Source organism: Lipophrys pholis (assembly GCF_963383615.2).
Source record: "Lipophrys pholis genome assembly, chromosome: 20".
NCBI classification, from domain to species: domain Eukaryota; kingdom Metazoa; phylum Chordata; class Actinopteri; order Blenniiformes; family Blenniidae; genus Lipophrys; species Lipophrys pholis.
In genome coordinates, this window is record NC_137648.1 from 13,900,518 (window position 1) to 13,928,456 (window position 27,939).

The 27,939-nt window shown below is 43.3% G+C and overlaps 2 protein-coding genes across 3 annotated transcripts in view; both read right to left on the minus strand.

The window, feature by feature from the left end:
• tmem108 (transmembrane protein 108) overlaps positions 1-15,065 on the minus strand; it is a 49,484-nt gene extending 34,419 nt beyond the window's left edge. Inside the window, exon 1 of one of the 2 annotated variants that reach the window (XM_080489043.1) lies at positions 14,444-15,065. The gene's annotated coding sequence lies outside the window, so the exon portion shown is untranslated. The remainder of the gene's footprint in view (positions 1-14,443) is intronic. The other variant, XM_080489044.1, reaches the window with a different exon arrangement.
• A 1,334-nt stretch (positions 15,066-16,399) lies between these two features.
• Positions 16,400-27,935, minus strand: topbp1 (DNA topoisomerase II binding protein 1). The gene is made up of 27 exons (XM_080489042.1): positions 27,679-27,935; positions 27,396-27,492; positions 27,172-27,306; positions 26,824-26,967; positions 26,320-26,501; positions 25,973-26,166; positions 25,613-25,786; positions 25,280-25,446; positions 25,002-25,165; positions 23,938-24,182; positions 23,501-23,823; positions 23,207-23,379; positions 22,719-22,930; positions 22,178-22,491; positions 21,902-22,087; positions 21,636-21,751; positions 21,245-21,368; positions 20,481-20,688; positions 20,195-20,396; positions 19,775-20,004; positions 19,484-19,623; positions 19,200-19,296; positions 18,612-18,775; positions 17,887-18,015; positions 17,640-17,729; positions 17,217-17,378; positions 16,400-17,063 (listed from the first exon to the last, which is right to left on the minus strand). The coding sequence occupies exons 2-27, from the start codon at positions 27,477-27,479 to the stop codon at positions 16,935-16,937; spliced, it is 4,488 nt and encodes a 1,495-aa protein (XP_080345168.1). The 5' UTR covers positions 27,480-27,492; positions 27,679-27,935; the 3' UTR covers positions 16,400-16,934.
• Between the last annotated feature and the right edge of the window lie 4 nt (positions 27,936-27,939).

The following is a 27,939-nucleotide window of genomic DNA, read 5'->3' on the forward strand; positions in this document are numbered from 1 at the left end:
CAAATCGACAGCAGGAAAGAGGAGAAGAGCCGCTAAAATAGGAATGAGGCAACGACTAATCTTTGCCAGGTATAACTATAAAGCCTGATTTGGAAGCACACATTTACTTTGTTTTCCTAATTTTAGATAACCACCCTTGTTTTTGTCAAGCAGACGGGTGGCAATCTCCATGGGACATCCCATCCAGTCATGTCTGACGCTTCAATCTGTTCTCTTCTCTAATTGGGAAGGCAGGAGGTATTTTTAGCTCCAGATATTCAATAAAAGCAGATGCTCCTCCGGAGATTCTAAATGGGAGATAAACACAGAAGCCAGCATCACACAAAAATAGCATGACACGGCAGTCGCACTGCAACACCAAGGGTGCTGTCATCCGCCATATATCCTCCAGCTTCCCAGCAGGCAGCGCGGTGCTCACAAGGCCTCCCTGAACGCACCTTACCCTCTCATACTGAGCAGGTAAATCGTTGAAGGAAGTCAGACGCACTTTATCACAGGGATCAAGAGCGCAGCACAGAGCGCAGGCCTTGACACAAACGTCTGGCCCACTGACAGCAGAAGCACCATTAGTGCACCGCAGCACAACTGCTGCAACGTTCCACCACGATGGACTACTTGACAAGAAGCTTCCACCCAGAGGTTTGTTAACGTGAAGCCGTTTCTAAGGAGAAGACACGACCACTGGCCTCATGTAACCAGCGCGCCCGTCTTGGAAAAGCCTCAGTCGTAAAGATTAATGATGAAAGTGAGTTCACAGATGAAAGAAGGACACAGTCTGCACTCAAGTTACGTGTCTGAACTATAGATGTCAACTTAAAACATACTTTGCATGAACATGAAAGAAACTGCGTTTGCCTCGAGGGTGAACAATTGAAAATATGCTTGTGTATGATGACAAACCACAAAGGTTTAGTCAAGGAGGCATTTGTAGAATGCAAAGCTCAAGGTTACCATCATAATAGAATCCATAAACAAGTTTAATCCCTTTAAATGAACATAAGCTGTAAAAATAGGGCGGGACTCTTTATTTCAACACACGGGGGGAGGAAACAAAAAGAAACAGCTTTCAGGCAATGTGTCAAGGCTCTGCAGCAGTATTCATCTGCCAACAACAAGAACTGCAATTTTTTAAGCAAGGCGCATCTGATCTGAAGGTAATGGGAACATTTAAAAGACATTAAATACTTTACCAGTGTCCAAGTAGGGAGGTTTACACATTTGTTGGCTTAAATGTAATCATTTGAAGGTTGTTACCCTGCAAATAACAAAATGTCAGTATTCTAGATCATCTATTAACCAGTTAGAAACTTTGTGTTGATTTTGTATGAAAAAAGACACACGGATTAAGCGGCTCTAGATGTTTGAACTTTAACTAATGTATGAACCCATTCTTACACCAAAACATGTTTTTCTAATCCTGTATGGCAACAGTGTCATTTAGGAGCCCGCAGACTTAGAGATTGTGAAATTTGATGAGACACAAATGACGGAGCTCGCTGATGCTGCAAGAGTCAATGAAAAAGAAATGATGGTTCTTTAATTAGTGGTTGGCAACTCACATAGGCCTATTGGCTAGTTTTAAGATGAACCATGATGTTTGACATCAGAATTAAAAAGCAAAAAAAAAAAAAAGCTCATAAGGGAGTTTGAATGAGGATTATTTTGTAAAACATACAAATCAATAAAAAGATACAAAACCCTTTGGTTTCAGCTCATAACAAAGAAGACAAACAAACAAAAAGTAAACTGATGATAGGTTGTCAATGTGCCGAGTGTCTTCATGAGACGTGAATCCATGTAAAGAAACTGATGGAAACAAAAAAAAGTCACTTCCAAAGTCTTCGTTATCTAGAACATCACTGCAGTATTTTTGGTATAACAACAATAATTTGGAATTCGGCTATGTCAGTGGCCAAATATCTGACAATGAGCAGTGGAATTCACACTTTCCTGGTGACATATTATCTGAAAATCTATCTGAGAATATCTATGAACCACAGAAGAGCTACGTCCGGAGTGAGACAGGAAACCAGGCTCTTTGTCATGTTCAGGAATGTCCATGAGGTAGACACAGCAAGCCCGAGCTGTAACCAAGAACGTACATCTCAGAGGAGGAAAACCATATTGTTTCTACGGTGTCTCTCTATTTCCTGTATCAATTAATGTGCTGCAAACACAGTTTCCACAGTAACAGTAAATCATGCAGCTCAAAACCTCCCGGACATTCCTGAGTCTACAAACACATCACTAATTTTACCTCCTCTTTTCTGGTGACAATAGAAGGAACAAGAGGCAGCGACGAAGGATGTTTTGTAGAGGCGCATGGGGGGGTCAGAGAGGGTGTATTGTACCTCGTTTCCTTCAGCGTTGCAGCAGAGGCCTCTGAGAGCCAGCTGGGACAAGTGTGCGCGAGGAGCAGCATCCGTACAGAAGAACATCCAAGGTCCTGAGATTTCCCGCCGGGCTGCGACCACGTGTCCGGAGCCCAAAGAGCAGGAGGAACGGGGACAGAGAGATGTGGTATTGTTCGCCTCTCTCCGCCTCCTAGTCTCCCCCCACTCCAACCCCCACCATTAGTGAGACGGATTAAGTCCAAGAGCTGCTTGTCCAAAGTGTGTCTGGCTCGCTGTATGCTGACACACACACACACACACACACACACACACACACACACACACACACACACACACACACACACACACACACACACACACACACACACACACACACACACACACACACACACACACACGGTTGCACGGACCCCTTCAATTAGGCCTTCTCCATGTTATTCGAAGTGACAGATGCGCATTACAAAAAACAACAACATGGAAAATTGGCCTAAAATAGGGAGAATTTATTTATGCATGAGCAGCCCAGTTGCTGAGGCCTAATAAGGCAATTACAACAACACCAAATTGTGTGTGTGTCAACATGCTAACACAAAACAAGTAAGGAGGCTGCTCTGAAGCTGATCCAGCGTCAGACTTCCAAATCCTGGAGTTACTACCCAGATGAGGGCGAGTCTTCTTTTGTTTTGGAGTTCGACATATAAAATTTGATGGAAAGGGAGCCGAGGAAGGTGTGGCTGAAATGATTGCAGCCTGCATTCCCTGCTGCTCTGATGACGATGTTTACCTGCAGAAGGAAGATGATGTGACGGCCCGGGGACCTGACAGGGTTGACATTTTGAAGTGAGAGTCCAGCGGGGGTCCAGTTACAATGGAGGCGAGTGTCAAAGGAGTAGAGTGACACATTTATTTGGATTAATATCACGGAACAAACAGCTTTGAGTATGGTTGTCAGAAAAGTAGAAAACCACAAATTAGACGTGGCAGAACATGAAAGATTTGGGTTTTTTTGGTCTATGGACTCAAATGAAGCATGGAGGAAACAAATGCTGCTGTGAATAATACCCTAGTATATAACAAATAAAAGATGAACTTCATTCAATCTTTTGATGGCTTTAATGAATCACCAGCAAATGAAAACAGAAGGGATGTTTTGGTTGGTGAAGTTTCTGAAACCTAGTGAATCGACCCACAAAGGAAATATTTTTATTCAGACTCAATATCTCAAGGGATTCAGACCCAGAACCAACTAATTACCATTTCCAGTTTGATCCAAAAACGGTAAAAAGCAGATTGTTTGCTTTAGAACCTAGAAATTGTTTTATACTTTACCTGAAAAAAAAAGATTCTCCAGCAATGATAGCAGATAGATAACCAGAGTCAACCAGTAGCTGGGTTTACAATGTCCATGAGTAATCCCATTAAATGCGGATGTTCATTTTTGCATCATGTAAAAACTTCTATTTGATGACATTGGCGCAATCTGATTGAAATTACAATCAGAGTAAGTGTAAGTGTGTAAGTCGGAGACATAACGTTACCACTTCACACACAACTCATTGATTCAGGACACAATGCTGACAGATGACACAAACAAAATCTTGATTGCCTGCAGTGTAAAACATGATGATTGTGCGTATGATCAATCTCATATCTTTATTCAATGTTCACGTGAACAGGACAAACTGATCTCAATCAAAAGAAGACAAAAATAAAATGGCCATATAAAATGCAGCGACTGACACTGAACCGCCATCCAGTTACTTCAAGACTGAACTTGCAAATAGCATTACACCTTAACTTCAGAAATATCTACCAAGTTTCCAAACTCTCAGTCTTGAAGACCTTATTGTCTGTGGCTGAATCCATCACTGCCAAGAAAAATAATCCTTGTTAAATTAGGTTGATAATCACTGTCCTGCTCAGAGCATCAGGCAAAACCGCTGTGAACAAAACAAGCCAATTATTCTGAATCAGCTTTGAAATCTTCTGAGGCAAACCGAGGATGACTCCGCTGACAAGCCGCTGTTTTACAACCCTACAACAAGCTACAACAGAACTCCTGTGTTTGTGTTGAGCCACACAGTGTGGGTGGGTCCTGTGCACAGAGGTTTGGTGTGACACCGAGCCGGATGCAAGCGGATCAAGATTGGGACTGCAACCTTGTTCTGATAAGGTGAGACGGGGCCTTTAAAGAGCTTGATTCACATACGGTGTAAGCAGCTTAAGCGTGGAACACTCTCTAATACACAACATCCATCAAATATCTCTCAAAGATGCCTATCAAAGAAATAATGAAGCAATCAGAGCAACCACTCAGCACGCTAATTACCAAAGCCAGCCTCGGACGCCCACCGGCAGCTTCTCGCTGAGCGTGTGTGTGTGTGTGTGTGTGTGTGTGTGTGTGTGTGTGTGTGTGTGGGTTTAAAATGCTCTTCAGGAGAAAAATGTCTCACCAACAGACGTTTAATTACCAGAAGATGAGGAGCTTTGGTGCACCCATGCCATCACTCATGGCTGAATTAATGAATAGGTAAACAGCAGAGGAACAAGGCAGACTCAGCATGGTTTGGATGGGATCTGCAACGCCATGCACTCAAGAGTCAGCAGTGTTTAACATTATGGATGAAGCGGTGGTTCGAGGCCACGGTAGGTTGGAGATGGGAGCTCAGAAGAAGAGCTGAGCTTGTGCGTGACTTGTTTTCTAAGCGTCAGACAGTATGTGATGAAGTGATAAACCCATAGATGATCCACACCCCGGAGTTTTAAACATCCAGCAGGTGACAGAATAACAACATAAAGAACATGACGGCTCGGTTTCATCAGGGAAGCGTGTGGGATTATCATAAATCTCGCTGGTCTCCACCTACTGGATGACAAATAACAAATGAGGGACAAATTAAAGACAAACGATCTTGAAGAGCGTCGGTGAGATGAAGTACCACTTTACCACCCCGCTCGGTGGGATCTTCAGGAGTAAACATCATTCCTCATTTGAATTTCTGATGAGGGCGCGCTTCAACAAGGTGTTCATGATCCGATGGATGCATAAAACCACCGCATGTATCTTCATGAGCATCTTTAATTATAAAGTCTATCAATGTCATGGGTTTTATTTTACAGATTTAATTGTTGTCAGATTGTTCATTGTTGTTCTGTTGTGATTTAGTGTTTATAGATTTTTAAATGTTACATGTTGTATATTTAATTTCAATGTTTCTTTTTTTTTTTTACATTTTTAAAATGTTTAATCTTTTTAGAGAGATTAGTATTCGCAAACGCATTAAAAAGTGATCAACAAATACATTATGACATGTCGGAGAGTGTTTTTTCATTTATTGTAAACTGAGTAGCTTTAATTTTTGGAGAGTTGGTTGGTGTTTAAAGCTTGATCTTTCAATTTGTGTCAATTAATGGAGTAAAATGCGGACACTGTGTTACTAAGGCACAATCCAACACTGTTTTCAGAAAGTTACTGGGATTACCACAGTCACGGGAAAGGTTTTCCCGGGCCGCTAAAAAGAGGGACATGGATGAACCTTTTAATTTGGTAAGCAAAAAAAGAAAAACCCATGCACAAAGAGAAATCTGCAAAACACTGGGAGAACTACTAAACTCCAAACTATTTGTACAGTACCTGATGAATGAATGGATAAAGAGGCAAATGTTGTTCCTCAGCAATGCAGAAAATACTCAGTTGCACACTTACTGGTGTTTTGTTTGAGGCTCTTTTCAGTATCTAGGACTATCCAACCAATCGAATCTGACTACAGGAGAAGTCAGGGTCCATGTATCCATCACAGGGCAAAAACACACATTCACATTCACACATTCGGGCAATTTACAGTCAGCAATTAGTATGATAAAACCGGAGCACCCAAGAGAAAACCCACACAGGGAGAACATGCTAACTCCGCACAGAAAGGCTCACAAGCCCAGGATCTAACCGGACCTGACCTAGAAACTCTGAGGTGAGAGTGCCAAACACCACAGTACTGTGTGGCAGCTTCTTTAACTGATAGGTGAACATTCCAAGTATCGGCTGTGTAAAGAAATAAAAGAATTGGCCATTTTATACTGTATAACTATGAAAACAGCTTTGGTATTTTGTTGATTGACAACAATAACAACAAAACCGTGCAAGACGGTGAATGAATGTCAATGGCATTCCAGTTTATGACCGTTTATTGGAATCAAATGTCAAATGCTTGGCCCCAAAGGGAAGAAGACAGCGGCCAGGTGGGGGAGAATTTGCAGGTGTCTTCTTCTTCATCGCTCCTCTCCTCCCTGTGATGCAAGATGTGGGACAATATAGCCGGGATGAGCTGCAGGATCTATTATTAGTGGTACAGTGAAGAATGAAGCGAGAGCCTGGGGGGACAACAGAGGAGGCGGTCAAACCTTGCTGGCATTATTTTAAGAGTTGCAGTGGTGACAATTTCTGCAGGAGCACTTGGGTGTCACAGATGACAGAGCTGAGTGTGCATTGCATTCTGAAGGATCGGTCCAGTGTTTTCACGCACTGGTGTTGTTTACTCGAGATTCCGTAAAGCATACAGAAAAACATGCACAACAAACTATGCATACCTCAACACCTGCGATGCATTTTTCTCCCTAAGAATTCGCTGGTTTTATGAGTAAAAACACACAGTCAGATTCATAAAAGACTCAAAATAACGCACAAGATGCAAACAATCCTATTACAACTATGAACATAATTGCTGCTACTGGCACGTTTGACAAATTGCATTTCACAGCATAAACAGCCTGTGCGGCAACTAGTATGTTCAATTTATTTGTTACTTCTGATGAACGGAAATCGTCAAGTCATCGCTTCGCTCCAGCAGGACACTTTCCTCTTCGGGGAGGGAGCAGAGCGAAGCTGAAGAGTCATTACAGCAGCTTCGGCAGCAGCAGTGTCGTTGGGCTCGTGCCGGCAGCAGTTGCCACTCTCGGAGCATATGAGATAATCTGGGTGTGAACATGAATCTCTTACATCTGCGGAGACGCGAGCCAGAAACATGAGGCAGTTTTGAATGTAAATGAGATGGAAAGGTAGTCAGGATCGGGAATGTTTCCCTGGCACGCTTGTCTCGAAGTCAGAGGTCTGTCCAGTTAGACGTCCAATCAGATTTGCTGCGGTGATGAAGCCAATGATGTTGAGCCTTTTCTCTCCCAATCCTGATGCTCAAGCAGCAATCTCCCTACATGCAGGAAAAAGCCGCTGTCTCCATGGTGATACGACAGCCACAAACAACCATGCCAGCCAGCACCAGCAGGACCCCAAACAAACAAGCAAATGCTCACAAACTGCTGCTGTGTCATTTGAAAGTTATGTTTTTTTAATACGCTGCTCTTTGCATCAAAATCTATTTAGGAGGCTGACGGATCATTTCATTCATGCTTCTTCCATACCACTGTATCCAGTTCCGGTTTGCAGGGGACCAGAGTCAATCTCAGCTAAATAAGGGTGTAAGCAGCAGGGTAACAACCTGGACTGGTCTCCAGTCCACCACAGTGCAAACACAGAGAGACAGACAGTCACACACACACTCACCCAGAGAGCATGCAAACTACACACAACATGGCCTGGATTCAAAACCACCACCTGTGAGGCTATGAGGTCCGAGCAGTAACCGCTATGCCACCACGCAGCAGAGATCATTCCATCCTGTCCAAAATTAATGCCGTGTCAGATTACCAGACAGCGTCCCAGCCCCCACGGGGACACAAATCTCTTCAAATGGAGAGCGAGACAGAGGAGAGTGGAAGGAGGAAACACAAGCTGCTCTCTAATTGGGGGTGACAAGTGCTGATGGGTTCATATTTGAGGAGTTCTCCCAGAGGTGCTTAATAGTGCGATTACAATGAAATGTCAGCTCCCATGACACTATTGACAAGGAAGACATCAGAAACATACAGTACCTCCATTGTGGTTTGTCTCCTGGCTGCCATGTTACATCCACTAAAAACCTTAGTTATAAGAAGAGCGTTTTGGCTCAAGGTGCTTTCTCTGCTACACTATCCTCCTCCTCCTCTATATTAGTTTTTACCTCGTGTGACCTGGCCGAGGACTTGGCTTCCACTGTGCATGAGGAACATCAGGCGCAGCGCTCTTCAGCCCATCAATCAGACTCTCACGCAGCCATGAAATGAGCCATTTGCGGCAGAGCAAAGAGAGGAAACAATGTCTTCTGATATTTAAGGGTACATGATTTCCTTTCTTGGCTCTCTTTGTTTGGACACAAACAGCTTGAAAAACTGTAGTGTAACTACTGAAATGAAATGCTGCCTTTGGCTGGCGATTGCAATATGCACAGTATGAGATTGTGTGTGTAAGAGAGGGGAAATGATTCAATTAACAGAGCAGGAAGGATAAGTAAAGATGACCAAGCATTTAAAACTAGAAATGGGAGTTGTTCCCGCTGGTCACCTCAATTCACCACAACAATTAGCCGCTGACAGTGACAAGGAAGGCCAATAACAATCCAGTGTGGGAGGTGGGTGGAGACTCCTCATTCCCTAGCATATGGTGCCATTTTAATCTGCAGCCTCAATCAGACGAGCCTTGCCAGCAGACAAGGTTTGATTTCAACCGATTTGATGCTAAAAAAATGAATGCTCCCAAATTGTGAATTAAAGGATATTTATGTTTTTTGCCTTGTAAGATGTTTCGCTCTGATATTGCAAATTGCCTGAGTGAAGAAGTTGCCAAGGAAACTAGAGAGCACAGCCTCTCTTTCTTCTCCTTCTCCTTAGTTTTGTAAAACTTGGTGGAAATGCACTTTTTCTGGGTGAAAGGGTGCTGATTTGGCTCTTTGTTGGCGGGTGTCACAACCTGCCCTCCATTCGAGGCTCTGAGTAATCCCCATAGGTGAGCCCACCCTCAGACCCTGTAATCGTTAGGCTGAGACCCGCAAGCATCGCCTCCCCCGCCCCTCCACTCCGTCACATGACCCCTGGGCTTAGTTTGCTGGGGTAACGTGTGTCACCCCGAGGTCTTCAGCTCCTCCCTCCAGGCCGTCTCATAATCCTATTAGACCTAGTCACCCGCACAGCATTAAAAAATGTGCTGATTGATCCTAAAGCACAAACTCTCTGTGTTTTGAGGCGGCTCACCGACTCGTTCCATCTTTCAGTTTAAATGTGTTATTAAAATACATTGTGATCTTTCTCTGTGACCCTTTTAGGACATTTTTATTATATGATGAGACAGTTGGATGAAAGTAGCTTCCAGATGGTAAAAACACAAAACACTCACGGCAAATAAAAAGCCTTAAGAGAAGCTTAATAACAGTGATGCTCCAGGTCTTTGCAATCAGCTGTGAGGTTAAAGAATAAGGTTAAGCCAAGCCGTGTGACTCTCTTACACAAAAGGCACCATGGTTATTTTTTCACCTTTGTACAGAGCATGTAGTATATGAAAGAAAAAAATATATATTTCTCATTAAAAAGGTTAGTTGTGAATATCAAACGTGGGCTCGTGTGGCATTCTTGTCTGCAGTAAATCTATTAAGTGCAGCATCTGGGATTCAGCAACAACAAAATGTATTATACTCACTTATATATACAGACTTCATATATGAAGCACATCTTCACCATTTAAACACTCTCAAAATGCTTCACATTATTTACAACAAAGAAAAGTGGACACATTCATTTATTGTATCCAGCTGACTACATGTCAGCAGTGCCTCACAGGACAAGCAGTCACTCTGTGTTCGGACAGTGGAAGGAAGCCAGCACACGCACAGGGAGAACATGCTAACTTGGATTCGAATCTGGACCAGGCCTTTCTCTGTGTTATAGTGACGGCGCACCAGGCAGAGACAAAAACAAACACCCCTATAAAACATTGCACGGAGGACGTGAGCAGTCAATTCTGTCCATCCCGCCCTCCCACCCGGCGTGTGGAGGGTTTTGAGAGGGTGTTTCCAACAGCGGAAAAATACACTCCTGAAGACGTTTCTCTTCATTTGTATTGAGATTTTAAATTTGTCAATAAATAAGTTTAAAAAGAAAAATCAAATAAAGCTAAAATAAAGATCAAATCTATCTCAAGTGATTTTCTAGATCCTCGGTTTTTCCTGTATTTCAAAGAATACCATAGTGGTGGACTGACTAACAGACCAGCCGTGTCATCCCTCAGGCTCGGCCGCGACCGGAACTAAAAATAGCAGTTTTGTTGCGATTGGGGACTTTCAGCATAATCAAACGATATTGATGGTGCGATATCCCTCTGGTGATTCTGCTGTCGATTGTGTAGAAAACGAAAGATTTTCTATTAAATATCAAAGGACATACATGAACATATGTTTGTGCTTCTTTTAACACTCTGCTGAACATAGTCCTCAATTTACTGCATAAGCTGCATCAAAATACTTTATAAACGCTCCCTGAATAAAAAAAAAAAACCCACTCAAAAAAAAATCCTATTACATAACAAGTTCACAGCCGCTCACTACTGGGTGGAAGCTTATGTGCCCTTTTTGCCCCTTGGGTCTCTTTTGGCACGGAGGGTAACCATCAGTGGGTGGAGGTGCAGATTGGAGTGGCATGGCTGCAGCTGAGGAATGCCAGGAATTCCCCTTGTAAACACCTCATGCTCGGACAATCCCCATACCCTTATCTCTCCGGGCCCGTAGACCCCTGTAATCACGAGGATGGTAAGTTAATCATTACCGACGTCCTCTCCTCTTTTTGCCTTTTCTGCGGTCTCCGTTCGGCCTGTGCAGGTGGGTTCACAGCTACTACCAATAACTCGCATCTTTTGTTTACCAGAAGCTCCATATTGTATATTATTCAGTCTGATACCCCCCAGTGCCCAAACAGAAGCTGTTCTGATGTTACTTTATACAGTCAAATGGCTTTCAAATGTCAACAGCTTGAAAAAATCGAGGCTTTATCTTTCATTCTCCGGAGAACAGGCAGTTCTGCTTAACTGGGCCCGGCTTCTTCAGGTCCTATGGGAACGTTTTTTTTCGCTGATAGGATCATAAGTGGCTGAATGGGGGGAAAATTATTTTTTCTTCCATGTTGAATAAAGCGGCTTTCACTTGCTTTTGAGAACGGCACCTCCCCCTGTGGTTCCCGTGTATGAGCCACCCCCCCCCCCCCCCATTTGCTCAAATGAAAGTAATTTCGAAAGCAGCTGAGGGCCTTCGTTAATACTGCCTGGTATTTGGAAAACACAGGGAAAAAAAACAACACACACACAAGCTGGCTTTCCTCCTTTTTGCTCAGGTGAAATCCTGTCTTGGCCGCTTGTTGTTTAGTCAGGCTGGAGGAAGGTGCGAAGTCCATCCTGAGCACATATTGCAAAGCGTGAGGGGCCTGTGGGGGCTGCATTCCACCTCGCGGTGTACCATTCTCTACCAGTCATGAGGGACATTGACTTACAAGAACAGAATCCACTCAGGCTGTTGTACCCACGTTCACCTCAACACTTTCCCACCGGCTTGGACTTTCTGCTGCAGGAGTCACAAACCAGATTTTCCCTCTTCCTGGAATTTCCCTGATATGTTCCTGGAACAGAGGCTTGCCGCTCTGGATGGGACAGCCGATATTTTCCGGGTGTTTTCGGGCCCAAGAGTAAACTTTTCCTGTCGTTGGCGATAAGCGAGCAGCTGTGGAGATTGTTTAGCAAAAATTCCAGAAGATATCCCGCCAAAAAGGAAGGTGTTGAAATGAGTGCCACCAACTTTGGCCTCCATCTTGCTGTACCATGAAAACATGACAGGATTTAACAATGATAACCGCAGAGGGAAATTGTTTTAAACATACATAAAGTTTTTTTTGTTTTGTCAGAATCAAGGAGTGAGCCTGCCGGACCTCGAGACCAAGTTGCAGAATGATACAACTAGCAAAGAACATTTTGAAATGACTAATCGTCATTATAATTGAAGATGTAAATGTTCATGTATGTTTCCCCGTGGAGGTTGCAGCGACTTGGGCTGCGACACTGATTAAAGATTGATAGCTACACATGGCCCTCATTGACTGGCTGTTATTCTTAATTCAGACGGTGGATGTACATTTGACAAATAATTATTACATTATCAGGTTATTTGGGCCTATGGAAGACTGCTTGACATGTCATAAAGGGCTGTTATGGTTGTGGCTTTCTGGTGGAGTCGTCAGCAGCATCTTTTCCAAAATCTCTGGGGCTGCAAGCTGCTTCTAGAGATCCTGAATCTTCTGCTCAGAAAGACCAAAAGTCGACTCATAAGAGACTGAATGGTCTGTATTCTTTAATATTGTTGGCATTAGGGGAGTGTCCGGAGGAGGGAATGCTGTGCCAACTACTTTTTGGTAATTTCACTGCTGCTTTGGAATTTTCTGCATGTTGTTTGGTTAGTTTGAGGATATTTTCAAAATCAATTCTTTCTTTTACACGTTGACTTGTGAACACCAATATGCTTCTTCTATAAACACTGAGAGGTGCTTTAGAAAAGAAAAAAACCCAAAACATTTTATTAAAAAGAATGAAACAAAAAAGGTAAGCAGATCTGAACGGGTACATTGATTTTAGTTGTTAACAGTATCTGTCAATCTGTCTCTTTCACAATATGAAAAGACACAGAAACTATTAGATTGATTACTTTGGCACTTTGATCACATTTGTTTTGTAAATTTATAGCTTTTGGTGCTTTTCATTCACTGTTTATACATTCTGACAATATAAAGAAAAGGATTTTTATGGAAAAATGTGATTATTTACATTGTTTAAAAGCAATTGTGCACCAAAGTTTCAACTTACTTTCCTATTAAACAAACTTGAACTGTGTTTGTCTGAAACTCTGCTGTTGTCGTCAAACGTGGTCATTGAAGGCCTGTCAAATCAGAGCTCAACACAAACAAGATAATGATGCTATAATAAACGCATGTTGCAAACAAGCCTTTTTAATCAGCTGCACCTGACACACATCATCTTCATGTTTCAGTTAAGTGACATTAACTGAATTAGGAGAGGACAGCTGTGTTACATGATTCATCCCTCTGGATGTACAACCAGTCCCCGAGCATCGTGCTCAAACCATAAGCGTCCTCATTAGCGTGGAGCCCTTTACTCACATGTTCCCTAATGCTCATTCATGGTATCACAGCATGTCAGCTCGCCCCGAGGATGCTGTCAGCTACAGATGTCAGTGCCCCCGCTGACCCCGCTCCCTCCCCCCACCACTGCACACATGGCACTGGAGGATTGTCCTCCAGAACAAAAGATTGGGGGGTTTCTGTGGAGAGCAGGCAACCAAACATTCCTCTTACAATGGGTAGAGTGGCCGACAGGTTCAATTAGACCACACTTTAAAACTGGGCTCAAAATGAACCCACAGTTCTGGGAAACAAAGCCAGAGCTCCTCACTGACATGGGGGTATTTGGTGATGTGATTTGTTCCTGATGCCACAACATTTTAAGAGACTTTGGCCTATTGTGCTCTTTGTTGCTGCCATGTTGCCACAGAAATAAACCACTTGAAGGGCACTTGGGGCAGAGAGCTTCATGTTGCAAGATTGATTGCTCGCCCAGTCTTCATTAACTTTATCTTCAAAGTAAACAGTCACCAACAATCCAATCCAATGGATCCTCCACTCTGTTGAAGAACTGATCATTCAAAATGGGAAATACCTTCTTAGTTGATTACAGTAATTGGTTTTAAAGGACCTAAAGATATAGTAGATCACCATAAAATCCCACAAAAAGTACTGTCCTACCTGGTAGTAAAAATAAAACCTCATCCTCTCTCCATTGAACATGCAATAATAAATCAAGAAGGCTGACCAACAACATCTCAACTTCTGATGATGGTATTCCTCTGCCCTGGTATCAGTGTCTGTGTCATGATGTAATGCGTTTAGACTGAGAGCTGATGTGATTTAGGATGTGTTGCAGTGACATGTTCTGCTGCACTGACAGTGATATGATGCCCAAAACCCCTCAGCCGTTCACAGCCTCCTGGAAACCCACCGGACACTGACCATAATCGATTAGTAGAGGGGTATTCTAGGAGCGATCGATGAGACACCTCGGAGGTGCAGAGCGATGGGTGAACTGTCTGATCGCAAGTGCAGATACAAACTGATGTACTCACCTAATACACAAGGTGCGCCGTAACGTCGGGTACTTTGCGTATCCGAGATAAAAGCCACCAAGAAGCCGCCGCCGTGTCACACTTCACACAGTCCGGGCGCACATGTTGCCAGTCTCCCTCTTGAGAAATGTCAAAAACCATGAGCCGCCTGTGAAGCCAGTGGAGCTCCCGGTGGAGGACTGCAGGCGCGGACCGTGTCGCTGCTTATCCTCCTCCTCCTGGTCCCTCCGGAGCCGCACGGTGCGTCCAGCCTCTGGACTACATGCGCAGGGAGCCACCCTTTGCTGGACCCCCGGACCTCTGCGCCCACCTTGACTCTCTATTCCTCCCGATGCTGCAGAAAGCGTTGACGAGGCGCAAACTCTCCGCCTCGGGGCAGCGTGCGGCTGAAACTGTGATCGCTCCTTAACGTCTGATGCGCAATTAACGCGGCGCAGGACGCAGGACGCCGGTGCCACCCACCACAGGAGCGCCGCGTCGCGGGTGGATACGGACGGGGAATGTTAATGAGGGCCGCTGCAGAGTTTCCTCCGCCGTGCACAGGAAAACCCTAAAGTTACCTGACAAGAGAGGAGCGACTGACGCAATGACGGAATAGAAAGCGTCAATGAAACCAAAACTCGTGCCTGCATGGCCACGGGCCAGTCAGCAGAGAGGATGTGCCCACCTCTGAGAAACACCTGTTGACTGGAAACAACAGTGAGGCCAGTGAACGAGAGATGAGAGACTTGGTTTCATAAGTAAGATTCATTTCTGAACTATTTGTCCTGCAGAAGCAGCTGCAGAAACACGAGGCTGTAGGATTCTATGGAGACGCACAGAGGAAAGAGCAGGATGATACACTCCCAACTGAAATGGTCTGTTAACACATTTAAATGATTAATTTCTTTCTGGGGGGTGAAATACAGTTACTACCTCAGGTGTTACCAAAAGTCAAACTTGAGTTTCAGCCAAAAGTGATGAAACCAGACAACTCTCATTAATATATTCAGCATAAATTGAAATTAACCTTTTTATTAGATCGCTTCATGTATTTATTTTTTTCATATTGCTTTTTTGACCAAATAAATTCTAAGGGTGCGTATAACTTCAATTTTCTTTCGTTGTCAACATTGATAATTAATTGGATTTGTTCCTCTGCTAACACACTGATGTGGCTAAAACTTAGGTTTGAATCAGTTGGGAGGCTTTGTGTGTGGAGTTTGCTTCTTACCCCCGAGCAAGGGTTTTTCTCTGGGTACTAAAACAGGTATTTGCTGTTAACTGGTCACTCTTTATTGCCCTTGCATGACTATTCCAGTTAGCATGAGAGTAGCAGGGTACACAGCTCCCTACTTTTTACAAGGGATTTCATAAAAGTGTTCTAAAAACATTTATTTGACCTTCAATAAACTTCAACATTTAAGAATAAATAGTCTTTATGGGCATTTCAAAGGGGGAAAATCAACAGCTCCCACCTGCCTCTGGTTAATTTAGTTGAGCACAAATAATACACAGCATGACATATATATGTTTATGTATTGCTTGAAACAAAAGCCCTCTGTACACAAATATCATAAAATGACTCAAAACGGCACGTGCATGACCCCTTTAATCCAATAACTGGTCTGACTGTTGGTGGTAAGGAGTCATCATTCCCAGTTGGCCCAAAGTGACCCTTTGATGGAGACCCCTGCAGTCTGAGTCATGCTTTCCTCCACTCTGTAGTGAGGACAGCTATTCCTCCTTTAATCCCAAAACAACTGCTCAGCACTGAGTCGGTAGTGAGGCTGTCAGCTGGCCCATCTATTATGAGGCTAAACCACTTATCTGTCCATATGGGCCGGCACATAGGCTGCTAACCTCAGCTGCCATCCTCGTATGAAACAGCAAACTGTCCTCACCAAAAGCCTCCGTTGGTAAAGTAAACAGAATCTGGTGTTTACTGGATGAGGACATCTACAGACATAATCATTAAGTGGGGAACAGCGAGCTCAATTTATTGAGGTTTATTAGAGCGAGTGAATTATACTGAGCATTGAACAAGACACTGACATCTGGTTACTCTTGCAAACAGGAGACACAAGAAATGCTCAGAGAATAACGTCGTCTATACATCAGTTTTTAATCGCATTAATTTTCAAACTACAGGTTTTTTAAATTTTAAACTGGGTGAAATACTTATAATAAATATTAGTAATGTAAAACGGCACATTCAAGACTTATACCAGTTGCTTAAAAATCCTTCTCACCGGCTGGCTCAGGACTTAGCAATAGTACACCGCCCTCTACAGCCCATTGTCCAACATTGCATTCAATTACAAAACGTGACTCAACATTTTCTGGCTACTTTCAATTGAGTCATCCATCAGAAATACCATCTCAGTGTCGAGGCATCAGTGGCAACAGTGAGTCTTATGAACAATGTAGAATTAAAAAAAACAGGTGCCACATTTATTCTATCACTTAAGACATTTAAATATCGTATTTACAACCATTTTAACACCGATATTCAGTTCAAACGGCTCTTTTTCAGCCTGGAGGAGTCTGGGCCTGCTTTACGTTTCCTCGACGGTGTGCCTGGAGCTTCGTGGTGGGGGGCGTCAGTCAGGTAGTACAGCTCAATCGGTGGAGTCGGCTCCTTGAGGACAGACAAAAGAGTCTCCTTTTATTAAATGTTGCATTCAGTCTTGTGAGAGATCACATGACAGAAATAAAAATGTCTCAAAAATCTAATTCAATAAACATAATTATTTACATAGAAATACACATTTCTGTAAATATTTCTGCCAACCTGCATGAGGTAGTCTGCTATGTATTCGGGCTTCAGGCATGTGACTCCTTGCAAGGCAGCGTCTGATAAGTCGACTCTGAAGTCTCCAGGTTTGAGCCGGCCGAAGTCTGCAAAGAGATGCGTGGCCTCTTTGTACAAGGGAGGGGAGGGACTGGGCAGGACCTGAGAAGCAGTCACAGTTAATGAATACAGATTTACAGTGTTTAGAGAGGAATAAACCCCAGCCCTCTCAGTATCAATAAAATCAAGATGGGGCACCACTGTCTCGCTACATCGTTGGTTCTTCTCACTTTCCATGACTTGCTGTGATATTTCCTCTTAATGCCTTTCAGCTTATTTGGTTTTAAAATGGGTCCTGCAGTTTGTAAACGGGGGATGATGCTGGAAGTGGCTCACAAAAGAAAATCACACACACAAAACTACCTTCGCTCCGCCAGACTGCAGCAACCGCCTGAAGCCTGATTCCCTGTTCTGGTCGATGTTCAGCATGACAGTCCATCCACTGAAGGCTCCCTGAGAAAATACAAATGCTTGTTTAGGGAGAATAAATGTCTCACATTTAATGATAGTAAGTGATAGAGTCTTGCTCCGATGCTGTGCGTGTGTATGTGTGTGTGTGTGTGTGTGTGTGTGTGTGTGTGTGTGTGTGTGTGTGTGTGTGTGTGTGTACCTCGTGTTCAGAACATCCCTGCAGAGCTTTTCTCCACCGCATGGCAGCTAAAGCCAGTCTCCTCTGCTGTGGCGTGATGGAGGGCAAAGCGTCCAGGATGGAGCTGCTGCCCCACTCATATTCATCCTCCTGGAGCAAAAACACACAGCACAGACATATGAAGACCATAGTAACAATGGAAGAACTTTTGTTTAGCATTTTGAATGAAGTCGAGTGGAGATATCCTTGACATATAGAGTCAAAAATCTTATTTTTAATTATTGTAGCTCTAATTTGCTTTCACAACAGAAAGAGGAAGCAAGTCGACTTGTTAAGCAGCGATAACGGATAAACATTTCCCAAACTCCAAATATTGATCTTTTCCCTTCTCCAATATTTGAGAGCTGCTATTACTTTAAGAGGGTACCCATAGCCCTGTAACGACAATAATATTTTTTATGAATTATTCAAACCTTTAACATCCGATAAGTTCAATTGCAGCTTTTTCAGAATCACAAATCAGTGGCCCCTGTGCCTAATTTACACTTTGCGCAAAAAAGGCGACTTAATTTTTACATGATAAATGCGACTGATGATCACTTGTTGACTCCAGCATGAGAAAATGGAGATCTGTAATCGTCCCTTTTTAGATTTTATTGTTGATAAAATGACAACCCACTTTATAATCATAACTTATGACCTTAAGCCCTGGGAGTTTTGAAACGTTGTGCGCTTCAGATTCTGACCTGTATGAAATGGCCCACAGAGCGACAGGCCTCCAGGTATGAGCGGTGCAGGATCCATTTGCCCGCCGCCATTGCTGCCAAATACTTCTCGTTACGGAGCGGCGTCCCCACGATGATGTGCGTGCAGCTGGGGTCAAAAGACTGCTTGTCCAGGACTACGCCACCTACAGGAGCAAACAGGAAACACAGGAAAAATAGATGAGAAGATGGTATTGTGGGTAAGAGAGACAAACCTGGCCATGAAATGAGAAGAAAGATTTAAAAATAAATAGGCTTTTTGTGGAGAAGCTGCATGATTGTTAATGATGGTTCCATCATTAGAAAGTTATTCATCTGGGCAGAAATGTAATAATAATATTAATTGAGCATGTCAGGAGCAGCATCAACCTTACTGAAGAGTTGACAACAAACTTTGAACGTTGTCGGATGAAACATTCTGCTGGAGGAAATCTACACGGATCCTGGAGGCACATCCTCAGTTTGAGTCATCCGGGATTCACTCCTCTGACTTCAACGCTCTGATGTTTTGCCTTTTGTACTGCGGTGCGTTGAGACACCGTTCGATCATTAATTAGATGGGAGGCTCACCGAGTTCCTCTATGAGGCAACTGTAGTCGATGCGCTCCTGAGGGCTGAGGGAGGACAGCTGAAATCTGGGTGGTTGCTTTTCTTCCTTCCTCTCCGCCTGAGGGAAACGTTTGCATAAGTAGGTTGTTTGAAAGAGACGAAAGACGACATCCAGAATGTTGAGCTGCTTTAATATGAATATGTAGTTGTTGGAACTGATAAATGGTCAAACTTTGCTGTAATGCAAATCCACGTTGGTTTTTCTGATTCAGATGTTGCTGTCATCACTTAACATAAACATTTACCTGTGGCTCAGGTGCTACTGGCGGGTTAGCAAGAGGGAAGGCGATGCTGGGAGCTCGCGGAGTCGGGATGTTGTCGTCTGGTTCCTCCGATGGAGTACTGACCTTCTGACCCATGTGCTGCTCAATGACTTCACAAGCAGCTGAGAGAGAACAGAGTGGTTAAAACGATTCAGCAATTGTGATTCATCAAACCTTAAATACTGGAGTTATGGAGATTAAAAAAAAAAAGTTCCACTGGCTAAGTGGAAACTCACTCCGTAAAGCTACCACAGCAAAATATAATATTCATACCCATCTCCACCAGCTCCGAGTCGGTCATGGAGTTCCTGTTCTGGGATCTGTTTTCTGCAGTGGGAGGAGGTGGATGTACGAAGGACTCCGAGTGCTGCGAGGGGCTTCCAGGCCACTGTAAGTTATCAGCCAGCTTGGCTCTTTCTTCCCGGGCAGTGGGGTCGTCCCAAACTATCTGTTCACTCTGAGATGGCTCTGTGTTTACATCCATAGCTGCTTCCCTGGACACCCTGAAGATATGACGAAATGACAACATGAAGCCCAAAAGCTGTCTTTAGGAATTATTCAGCTTAATACATTAAAATGTAAGAAATAAACAGATTCTAAGTCTGTTAATAGCAATAATAAAGCAGAGGCTTCCAAGTTGCCAAGAGATATACAAGATTGCTAGTTTTAGTAAAGAAAGAGCATATTTTGTACCTCAGAGCTTCTAGAGTTCGTCTGTTGCCACTGCGTCCAACTCGGTTCCCATCGTGTGTTTGTGGGCTGGAATCTGCCCCTCCTGATCCCGTCCTCCTGAGTCTCACCGAGGTCCGCCTCCCTGTCGTCAGTCTGGTGGCTGACATGATCTCCTGCAGCTGTCTGTGCAGGTTCTCCCTCATTTCCACAGTCTCAGAAATATCTGGAATCCAACCAAATCAATCACCACACAACTTAAAGACTCACTCACAAGATTTACCGATTGGCGGGTGTCAGATACACTCACTGGTTGTTTCTGCAGCATCCTTTGTCTCTTCTTGATCTACACTACCATCACTCACGCGGCGTGAGCTTGACGCTTCTCGAACTTGTGTTCGCGTCAAAGGCGGAGACCTCTGAGAGTTTGTGGGCACTTGGCTGAGGTTGAGGCTCATCTTGGGGTTGTAGGTGAAAGGATACAGAGACTCGGGCACGTGTCTCTGCTCCTCAGCGCACTGCGTTCACAAGACAATAGGGACAGCTTGTTAGCGCACAGAGAAACTTATCAGGGCTTCAACAAAAATGAACTGAAACTGATTAGGGGGGGGAAACATTACTGAAATGGCAATTTGTCTCTCAAATTTACATTTCAAAGCCATTTCTCATTTCCTTCTCTGCTTCTGTTGATGGGCTGATAATTATTTCCCCTGGGTGAAATGTTCCAGGAGAACACTGAATCGCAAAATGAGATCCCAAATTAAAGTCTATCTTGATTTGACTCTATGTATCTTCTTAAAGACATCATTTATTTAAAAGCTAGTTGGCGCTATGGAAACAAAATATTTGCCTAATTCTTTGAGAGCGTGTCATGGTGGCTCAGAAAGACTTGAGTAGAATCAGCATCTTTATCCTTTTATACCTCATATTATGACAAAGCAGCTGAAAAGAAGTGAAATGTGTTTTTTTTTTTTTAACTGTACTCACCATTTCTATTTGCAATAACACGTGCACATTTTCAGCAATAATCATATAAGATGAGTTCTGTGATAAACTGATTCTACAGTGACCTACAGCGTGCAGCCAGTACTGGGAGACCACATGCAGCCCTCGCTCCTTCACTCCTTTGTATTCCCGGGTGTTGTCGCCCACACGGCCCTGGTAGATGTAGTGTGTCACCGTGTCGTCGCAAGCCCACCTGAGAACAAGAGCAAAGACTTGTTCCTGCTATTTCTGACCATATTCAATAGAGTTAAAATAGTACTTAAAAAGAAAAGAAAAGAAAGAAACATTCACATTTTTCTGGTCTTTTTTAAATATAAATCTTACATATAAGAAAACAGCATGAGGGGGAAAATCTTTGAGTCAGAGCGGAGAAAAAGAAACACAAAAGTTGAAACGTGGAACTGAAAACACTTTGGGGGATGTTTACTGAAGGAACACTTTTGTGTTTTGTGCTGAATACCTGAAGTCAGCTCCAAGTGAAGCAGCGATGCCGTTGAGCTCACTCTGAAATTTGCTCAGTTTTTTTCCAACACAGATGACGACACCAGCGAGGGGACCCGCTTCTTTCTCTGGAGCCTTTAAAATAAAAACACAGATATAATTTCAGTCATATGGTACAACATGATTGTGCAGGGAAACGTGGAGTTTGCAAACAGGGCGTTCAGCCTCCTGAGTCTTTGTAACCAAGCAGCTCTGACAAATCTGTGTATGTCAGTTGTTGTCTACCTCCGTTTCAGTGGTCTTTGTAAGCCGAGGACTGGCAGAGGCTGCTTCTGCCTCAGCGATGCCGCTGCGGGTGCTGTTGGCTAGAGCCACTTTCATCTTTCTGTTGATGAGTCCGGTAAGCGGAGTCTCTACTGGCTCTTTTGGCTTTGATGCCCCAGCTGGAGTTTCCACAACTTTTAATGGATCCTACATAAATAAAAACACAATACAGAACAGTGCATACATATATTTGATGGAAATTCACTTCTATAACTCTGATAGTGACTCTGCTCTTACCTTGACATTATAGGAGGGTCTAAAGAGTTGGTCTCTGCTGAGGAAACGAGAGGGAGTGTCCAGCTGCACGGCGGACTCTTTCTGAAGTTTCTTTCTGCCACTCTCTTGGTTTTGTTTGGGGATGTTGATGTCTTCCTTGGGATTAATTTTGTCCAACACCGAGCGAAACAATTTGCTCTGAAATCGACCCAAATCCAGCGGGGTGACCGCCGCACCGCTCTGGAAACCCAGCAAAGGGATCTCTGGAGAGGAACGAGCTGGAGGAGGCATGGCCGGCTTCTGGGAACCACCGACAAAACTCTCTTCACCTCTCTCTGTGTGGACGAGGAAAACAAAACAACAACAACAAAAAAACTATCAGGTGTAATACATTTGACTTTGTCTGGATTAAATGCAACAATCAATAACCTAAACTAAATCTAAACTGTGATTTGGTGAAATATAATATAACGTAATCCAACTTTCCTATTGAAAAGCTGGTTTTTAACATATTTGAAAAACAGATCCTCTGCAACCGCTCTACCAGAGGCACATGTCTAACCTGGGGAGGGTGGCAGGTCGACCAGGAATCTGTCCTCCACTGCCTTCTTGCCCGTTCGAGCAGACTCCAGTATCCAGTGCATGTTGACAGCAGGAAGCCCCCACTTCTTTGCAGCCTGGAACTTTGTGCCCTCGGGGCTCTGCAGCACCAGGTGGGAGCTGGCTAGCATGCCTTTCTTCTGGTTGGCAAGACGAACAAAGTAGTCCTGGACGCTGCAGCAGAGGCGGAAGAAAGGCAATGAAAGAGAAGTGCACTTAATGATGAGCAGCAGCACACATGGGGCTGTTAAGGGTGAGAGAATTGTCACAACTCAGAAGCACATTAGTCCAAATGCCATATTTAAATTGCCTGGGCTAATGAAATGACCCACTTGCAAATCTTGGCTTTTGGAACAAATTACACCTTCACATCAGTTTGAAACAATAAACAAACAGAAATGCAGCACTGATTGTAAATGTCAAGCAGACTGAATAAAAACACGGTTGTACTTGGCTCCGAGGTGTTTGGCCAGCTCCACCAAAGATTCCCTCTCTGCTCCGGTAAACTGGCTGACGGAGAGAACGCAGCCCTTCAGAGGAAGATACCCATCCATCACTGGAACAGGGGTGAACAAAGGGTTGTCCAACAGTGGCAGGATGCACTCTTTCTCCACACACATGGCCTGAAAGTCATGAGTGACAAAACTCTTGTTCAAATAATCTTCACATGTGATTCAGTGCAGTCTGATATGAAGCCGTTTTCTTTCACAGGTAAATATAAAAAATGCCTGTCTGTGATCTTACCAGCCAGGTATCAGTGACCACCTCATCCACTGTGGCCTCCACTGAGCAGCCCAGCAGTGGGACCACAGCATAGTCTGCTACCACCCGGGTCTGGCCCACGAGCACCCTGCCTCCATGTTCTGTCACCAGCATAGAGAGCTGCGGCTCAGCCTCGTATCCAAAACCAACAAGGAGGAAACTTTTCCCAAAAAACAGTCCAGCCTCGCTTGCTTCCTGCAGAGCAGACTCTGGCTCAGGTCGTTGGGTGAGAGTCGGCTGAGGCTCTGCAGCTGCACTGATAGACGTCCTACTACTTCGATCTGCTGCTGGTTGTGCCACATCAACTGCAAGGTAAGAGGAGAAATGGGTGCAATTTCTAAAAGCAACTTAAATCTGAACTGTAAGAGGTAAAATACAACCACCGCTACGTTTTAAATGTCTTATGTCTTGATACTTACTCACTGTAGGATCATCATCCATATACTGTGACAGCAAATCGTCTTCGGCTTTCATTTGCCCCGGAGTGCCGGGGCTGGCGACAGGTGGATCATCTGAAAGCTGGAAGTCTCGAGCGTAGTCAGCCGGCACAGACACAGCAGCTGGAGCAGGAGGCAGACAGTCGGGGTGGAGGTAACCTGCTTCTGGGAGCAGACTGCCTCTGGAGAAGCAGTCAAGCAGCCACTGCATTGTGACCACATGGGGCCTGGAAAGTTATTTGAAGACATACATTAGGCAAAAGATCAAACAAATCATGAAATAAATGTATGTATACGTACACACACACACACACACACACACACACACCCCTGTATATATATGGATATAATATACAGGGGTACAAATGACTGTTGGTTGAGGTGAATAAGGGGTAGGAGTAAATGAGCTTTGCTTCTTCCTACTCCTTTTCGGATATGCTGGAACATTATTTATTTACTTACTGTTACTTTTATGTTTTGCTTTGTTTGCATTCCTCTGTTGTTTGTTATTTTATTTTGTACCCACATGTCCGAAATAAACTTACCGGTAATCTAAAAAAAAATAAAAAATCCAAAGCAAAATAAAAAAAAAAATTCCAATACATTTAAAGCTTTTTTTTGACTGCTTCTGTACAATGCAGGTCATTACAACAATATCCCCAACATTCCAAACTAACTCCCCAGAATAATAAACATATGGAATACACCAAATGAATTAATGCACCTACTTAAATACTCATAAATTCTCAGGCTGTCTAATGAATTAAAATACATTTTCATGCTATTCATCCTTAAATATCCATTTTCACGAAGTTTTATGTTAAATAAAACTCCAGCAATTATGAGGATTAAAATATTGCACTGCAATATATTGAAAAAAGTTTAGTATCAGCTGTTTGTATTTGAGCTTCAGATAAAATCAGAATGCCTATTTTCACAATGTAAATCATATTAGTTATTAAACAGAATGAAAGTGGAATAAAAGATCAAAATAGGGTGAATATACACTATTTAAGCGCTGACAGCTTTTGGCTTGCAGTTCCGACCTGTGAGTTGCTTTGGAGAGAAAATTCTTCAGGTCCTGGTCCACTTCTCCCACGACCACATGCGTGAGCTCCTCGCTGGCCTGGTTGAACCGCAGCCCGCCTGCAGCGTTCACAAGGCGCCGCAGCTTCTCCAGTTTCTTGCCCGACAGGCCGCACAAGTACAACTACAAGATTTAAAACACATGAAATAAAACAAATCTACATTTTACAGTACAACTGTAAATAGTTACATAAATAGGAAATGGTGAATTCCACATTCATTATTATATCGTATTTACCTTACAGCCATCTAATATGTCATCAGACGGGCACACTGAGAGGTCCAGACTGTCCAGGGGATCGGGAGCATCAAGTCGACTCATGGTGCCGTTTGTGATAGCTGTATCATTTATTGTCCTGCTTGTATTCACAGATATGTGGCTCAGGCCCAACAAAGAGGAGACCTCTGAAAATTAAAAAAGATGATTCTTGAAGTACAGTATCGAGACATGGGAATTGTTTAAAATGCCTCAAATCTCTGCAGGAACAGGTTTTAAAATGTTTTCTGATCCGTAGAAAAGTCACAAGTAAAACCAAAGATTCAATCAAACACTTTCGAGATTATGACTGACCCTCCTTGTTGCTGCCAGTCGGGGTGGAAGTGTTCGGTTGTTTGGTTTTTGACGTCTTGTGCTTCACTGTGTACCTGCTCTCATCTTGACAGAAGCCCTTCTCAATGCTGTCAAACAGCCAGTGAAGAGACACGCAATACACGTTCCACTTCCGAGCGCACTCGTACTTCTGACCTGCAAATGAGTCAAATGCTTGAACTGAGTATAAATTATTAATGACAAACTCATCTTTAAGAATGCAGGCAGAACAACTTCTCTCTATTTTGTAGAACTTTAAAGTGGTAAGATTTTACCACTGTGTGTCAAAAGTATTTGTTGAAGAGAAATCCACCCAGTGTCATAAAATCAGTGGTGCCTCACCTGTTGGCTCATTAACAATGAGATGTGTGCACTCATTCATCTTGAGTTGACCGGTGTAGTTTCCTCCATGCTGCTCACAGAGTCGCTGTACTTCTTTTCGTTCTGTGCTGGAGAGGCCTGTAACACAAACTGTACAGCCACGCAGCACAGGGCACAGATAGTCATCCTGGGGAAGGTCTGTATACCTGAAAAGCCTGAAAACACAAAGAGATCGATGTTTCATTGTTCAAAGCCACCATTATCATTGTTTCCATTAGAATTCGAAGCATATTCCAACTTTGGACAATTTAACTTATGGAATATCAAGTATTTTGACACTGAACAACATTAATAAATAAAAAACATACCTTTCCTGTGATTTTTCCCAGCAGGCTTTGACCCAAGTGGGAAGCAGGATGGGTTTACCCAGACTTGCTGCAACTAAGTATTTCTTACTGCCCACTTCTCCGGCAACCAAGTGTGTGACAGATATATTTAGATCCGGATAGACCCTTCCACCCATGAGTTGCACCATGTCCATAACCTCTGCCTATAGAATGAGACACAAAAAATGTTTTGTAAAAAGGTTGCGTTCTACTAATTCTATGTTACTATACTGCTGCTCTTTTTGAGAGATGTTGCCACAGCAAGTCACACAATAGACATTGGCAGTTTTTACATTGGATGTAAGTAAGTAAGTAAGTTAGTGAATACTGTAGGATATCTCATATTTCTAAAAAGTATTAAATAGACAATGTTTAAGAGGAGAAGGCATGATTCACATAAAACATTGGCAGCTCAAAATGTCATGGAAAGATTTGCTTGGAAGGTAATAGTGATTTCTTGTAAAAAATCAGACGAAGTAAACAAACCCGTGTTGCTTTGTCTAGACTGGTGCAAGAAATAGTGACGTCAGCCATGGCCATGTTGTAGACAGGCTTCTCTGCTTTGGGGACACAACGTTGCTGCTGCAGGCAGTACAACACCACCAGTGGACTCACAAGTCTGCAGCCAAGCTGGACGACAAACAACAAGGCACACAGGTAGTGTTTCACCTATTTCTTCCAGAAGAGTGAACATATACAAAAACTGCTTCTGATTAACATACTATGTAGTAAGCTTGTGAATGGAGAATTTATGCCAGTTATTTCAGTGAAAACCCCTAAAATTTATATTTTAAAGGAGTTATGTCAATTAATCCCCAGTCTTATTCAGAGTACCTTCTGGCAGTGTAGAAAGGCCGGCGTGGTGAAGCTGCTGAACACAAACAGGGACTTGTCCTTCTGATCCATTTGTAACACATCATCCTCTGCGATGGTTTTCAAATACTTTTCAGACTGCAGCTCCAAAATAGCCTGCATGAATCAAACAAACTCAGTCGCAAACAGAGAGACATGTGAACAGTAACACAAGCAACAAGAGTGGGCCATGCAATATCGAATACCTCATAAGCCTTGACGGCACATTCGAGTTTAGGTCCTTTATCCTCCACAAACTTCACAATGAAGCCTTTGTCTTCTTTGGACATGGTGAACTTATATCTGCATAAAAGGACAGACACAGTATGTGTCTCAGAGGCGAAGGAGCAGAACATGTTGAGACTAAACACTAGGATATTGAAATCACCAAAGTTGTTCTGCGACAGATGAAATGACATTAAACACAAAACAAATGCTTCTTATTAACTTCTAATCGTACTTTATGTAGATAAAAATAGAGTTAGTTACCTCTGGCACTGCAGTCACTGTACAGAAGGAGCCTGTGAACCGGGTGAAGCGAATGTTCAACCGGGCATTTAACTTAATTAAACCCTTATAAAGATTTAACAACATACGCATCCATAGGACCACAAACACATTTCTGTATAAGGTCGCAGTATTAAACAAGTTAGCGTAGGTTTAAACGTTTTTTAGAAGTGTTACGGATTTAAGACGTCTGTTATTATTGTTCGCGCCATTGGCGTCGTTTTCCGTGTCCCCCTGGTAATG

Bases quoted from the DNA above. Each gene is read 5' to 3' on its own strand.
- topbp1 (XM_080489042.1), bottom strand. From the start codon at position 27,479: ATGTCCAAAGAAGACAAAGGCTTCATTGTGAAGTTTGTGGAGGATAAA. The intron at 19,297-19,483 runs GTAAATGTTTAT...CGTTTCCCTCAG, and splicing joins CAGTAGCACCTGAGCCACAG to GCGGAGAGGAAGGAAGAAAA. The intron at 18,016-18,611 runs GTCAGAATCTGA...TTTTTGCTCCAG, and splicing joins CTGTGGGCCATTTCATACAG to GAGGATGAATATGAGTGGGG.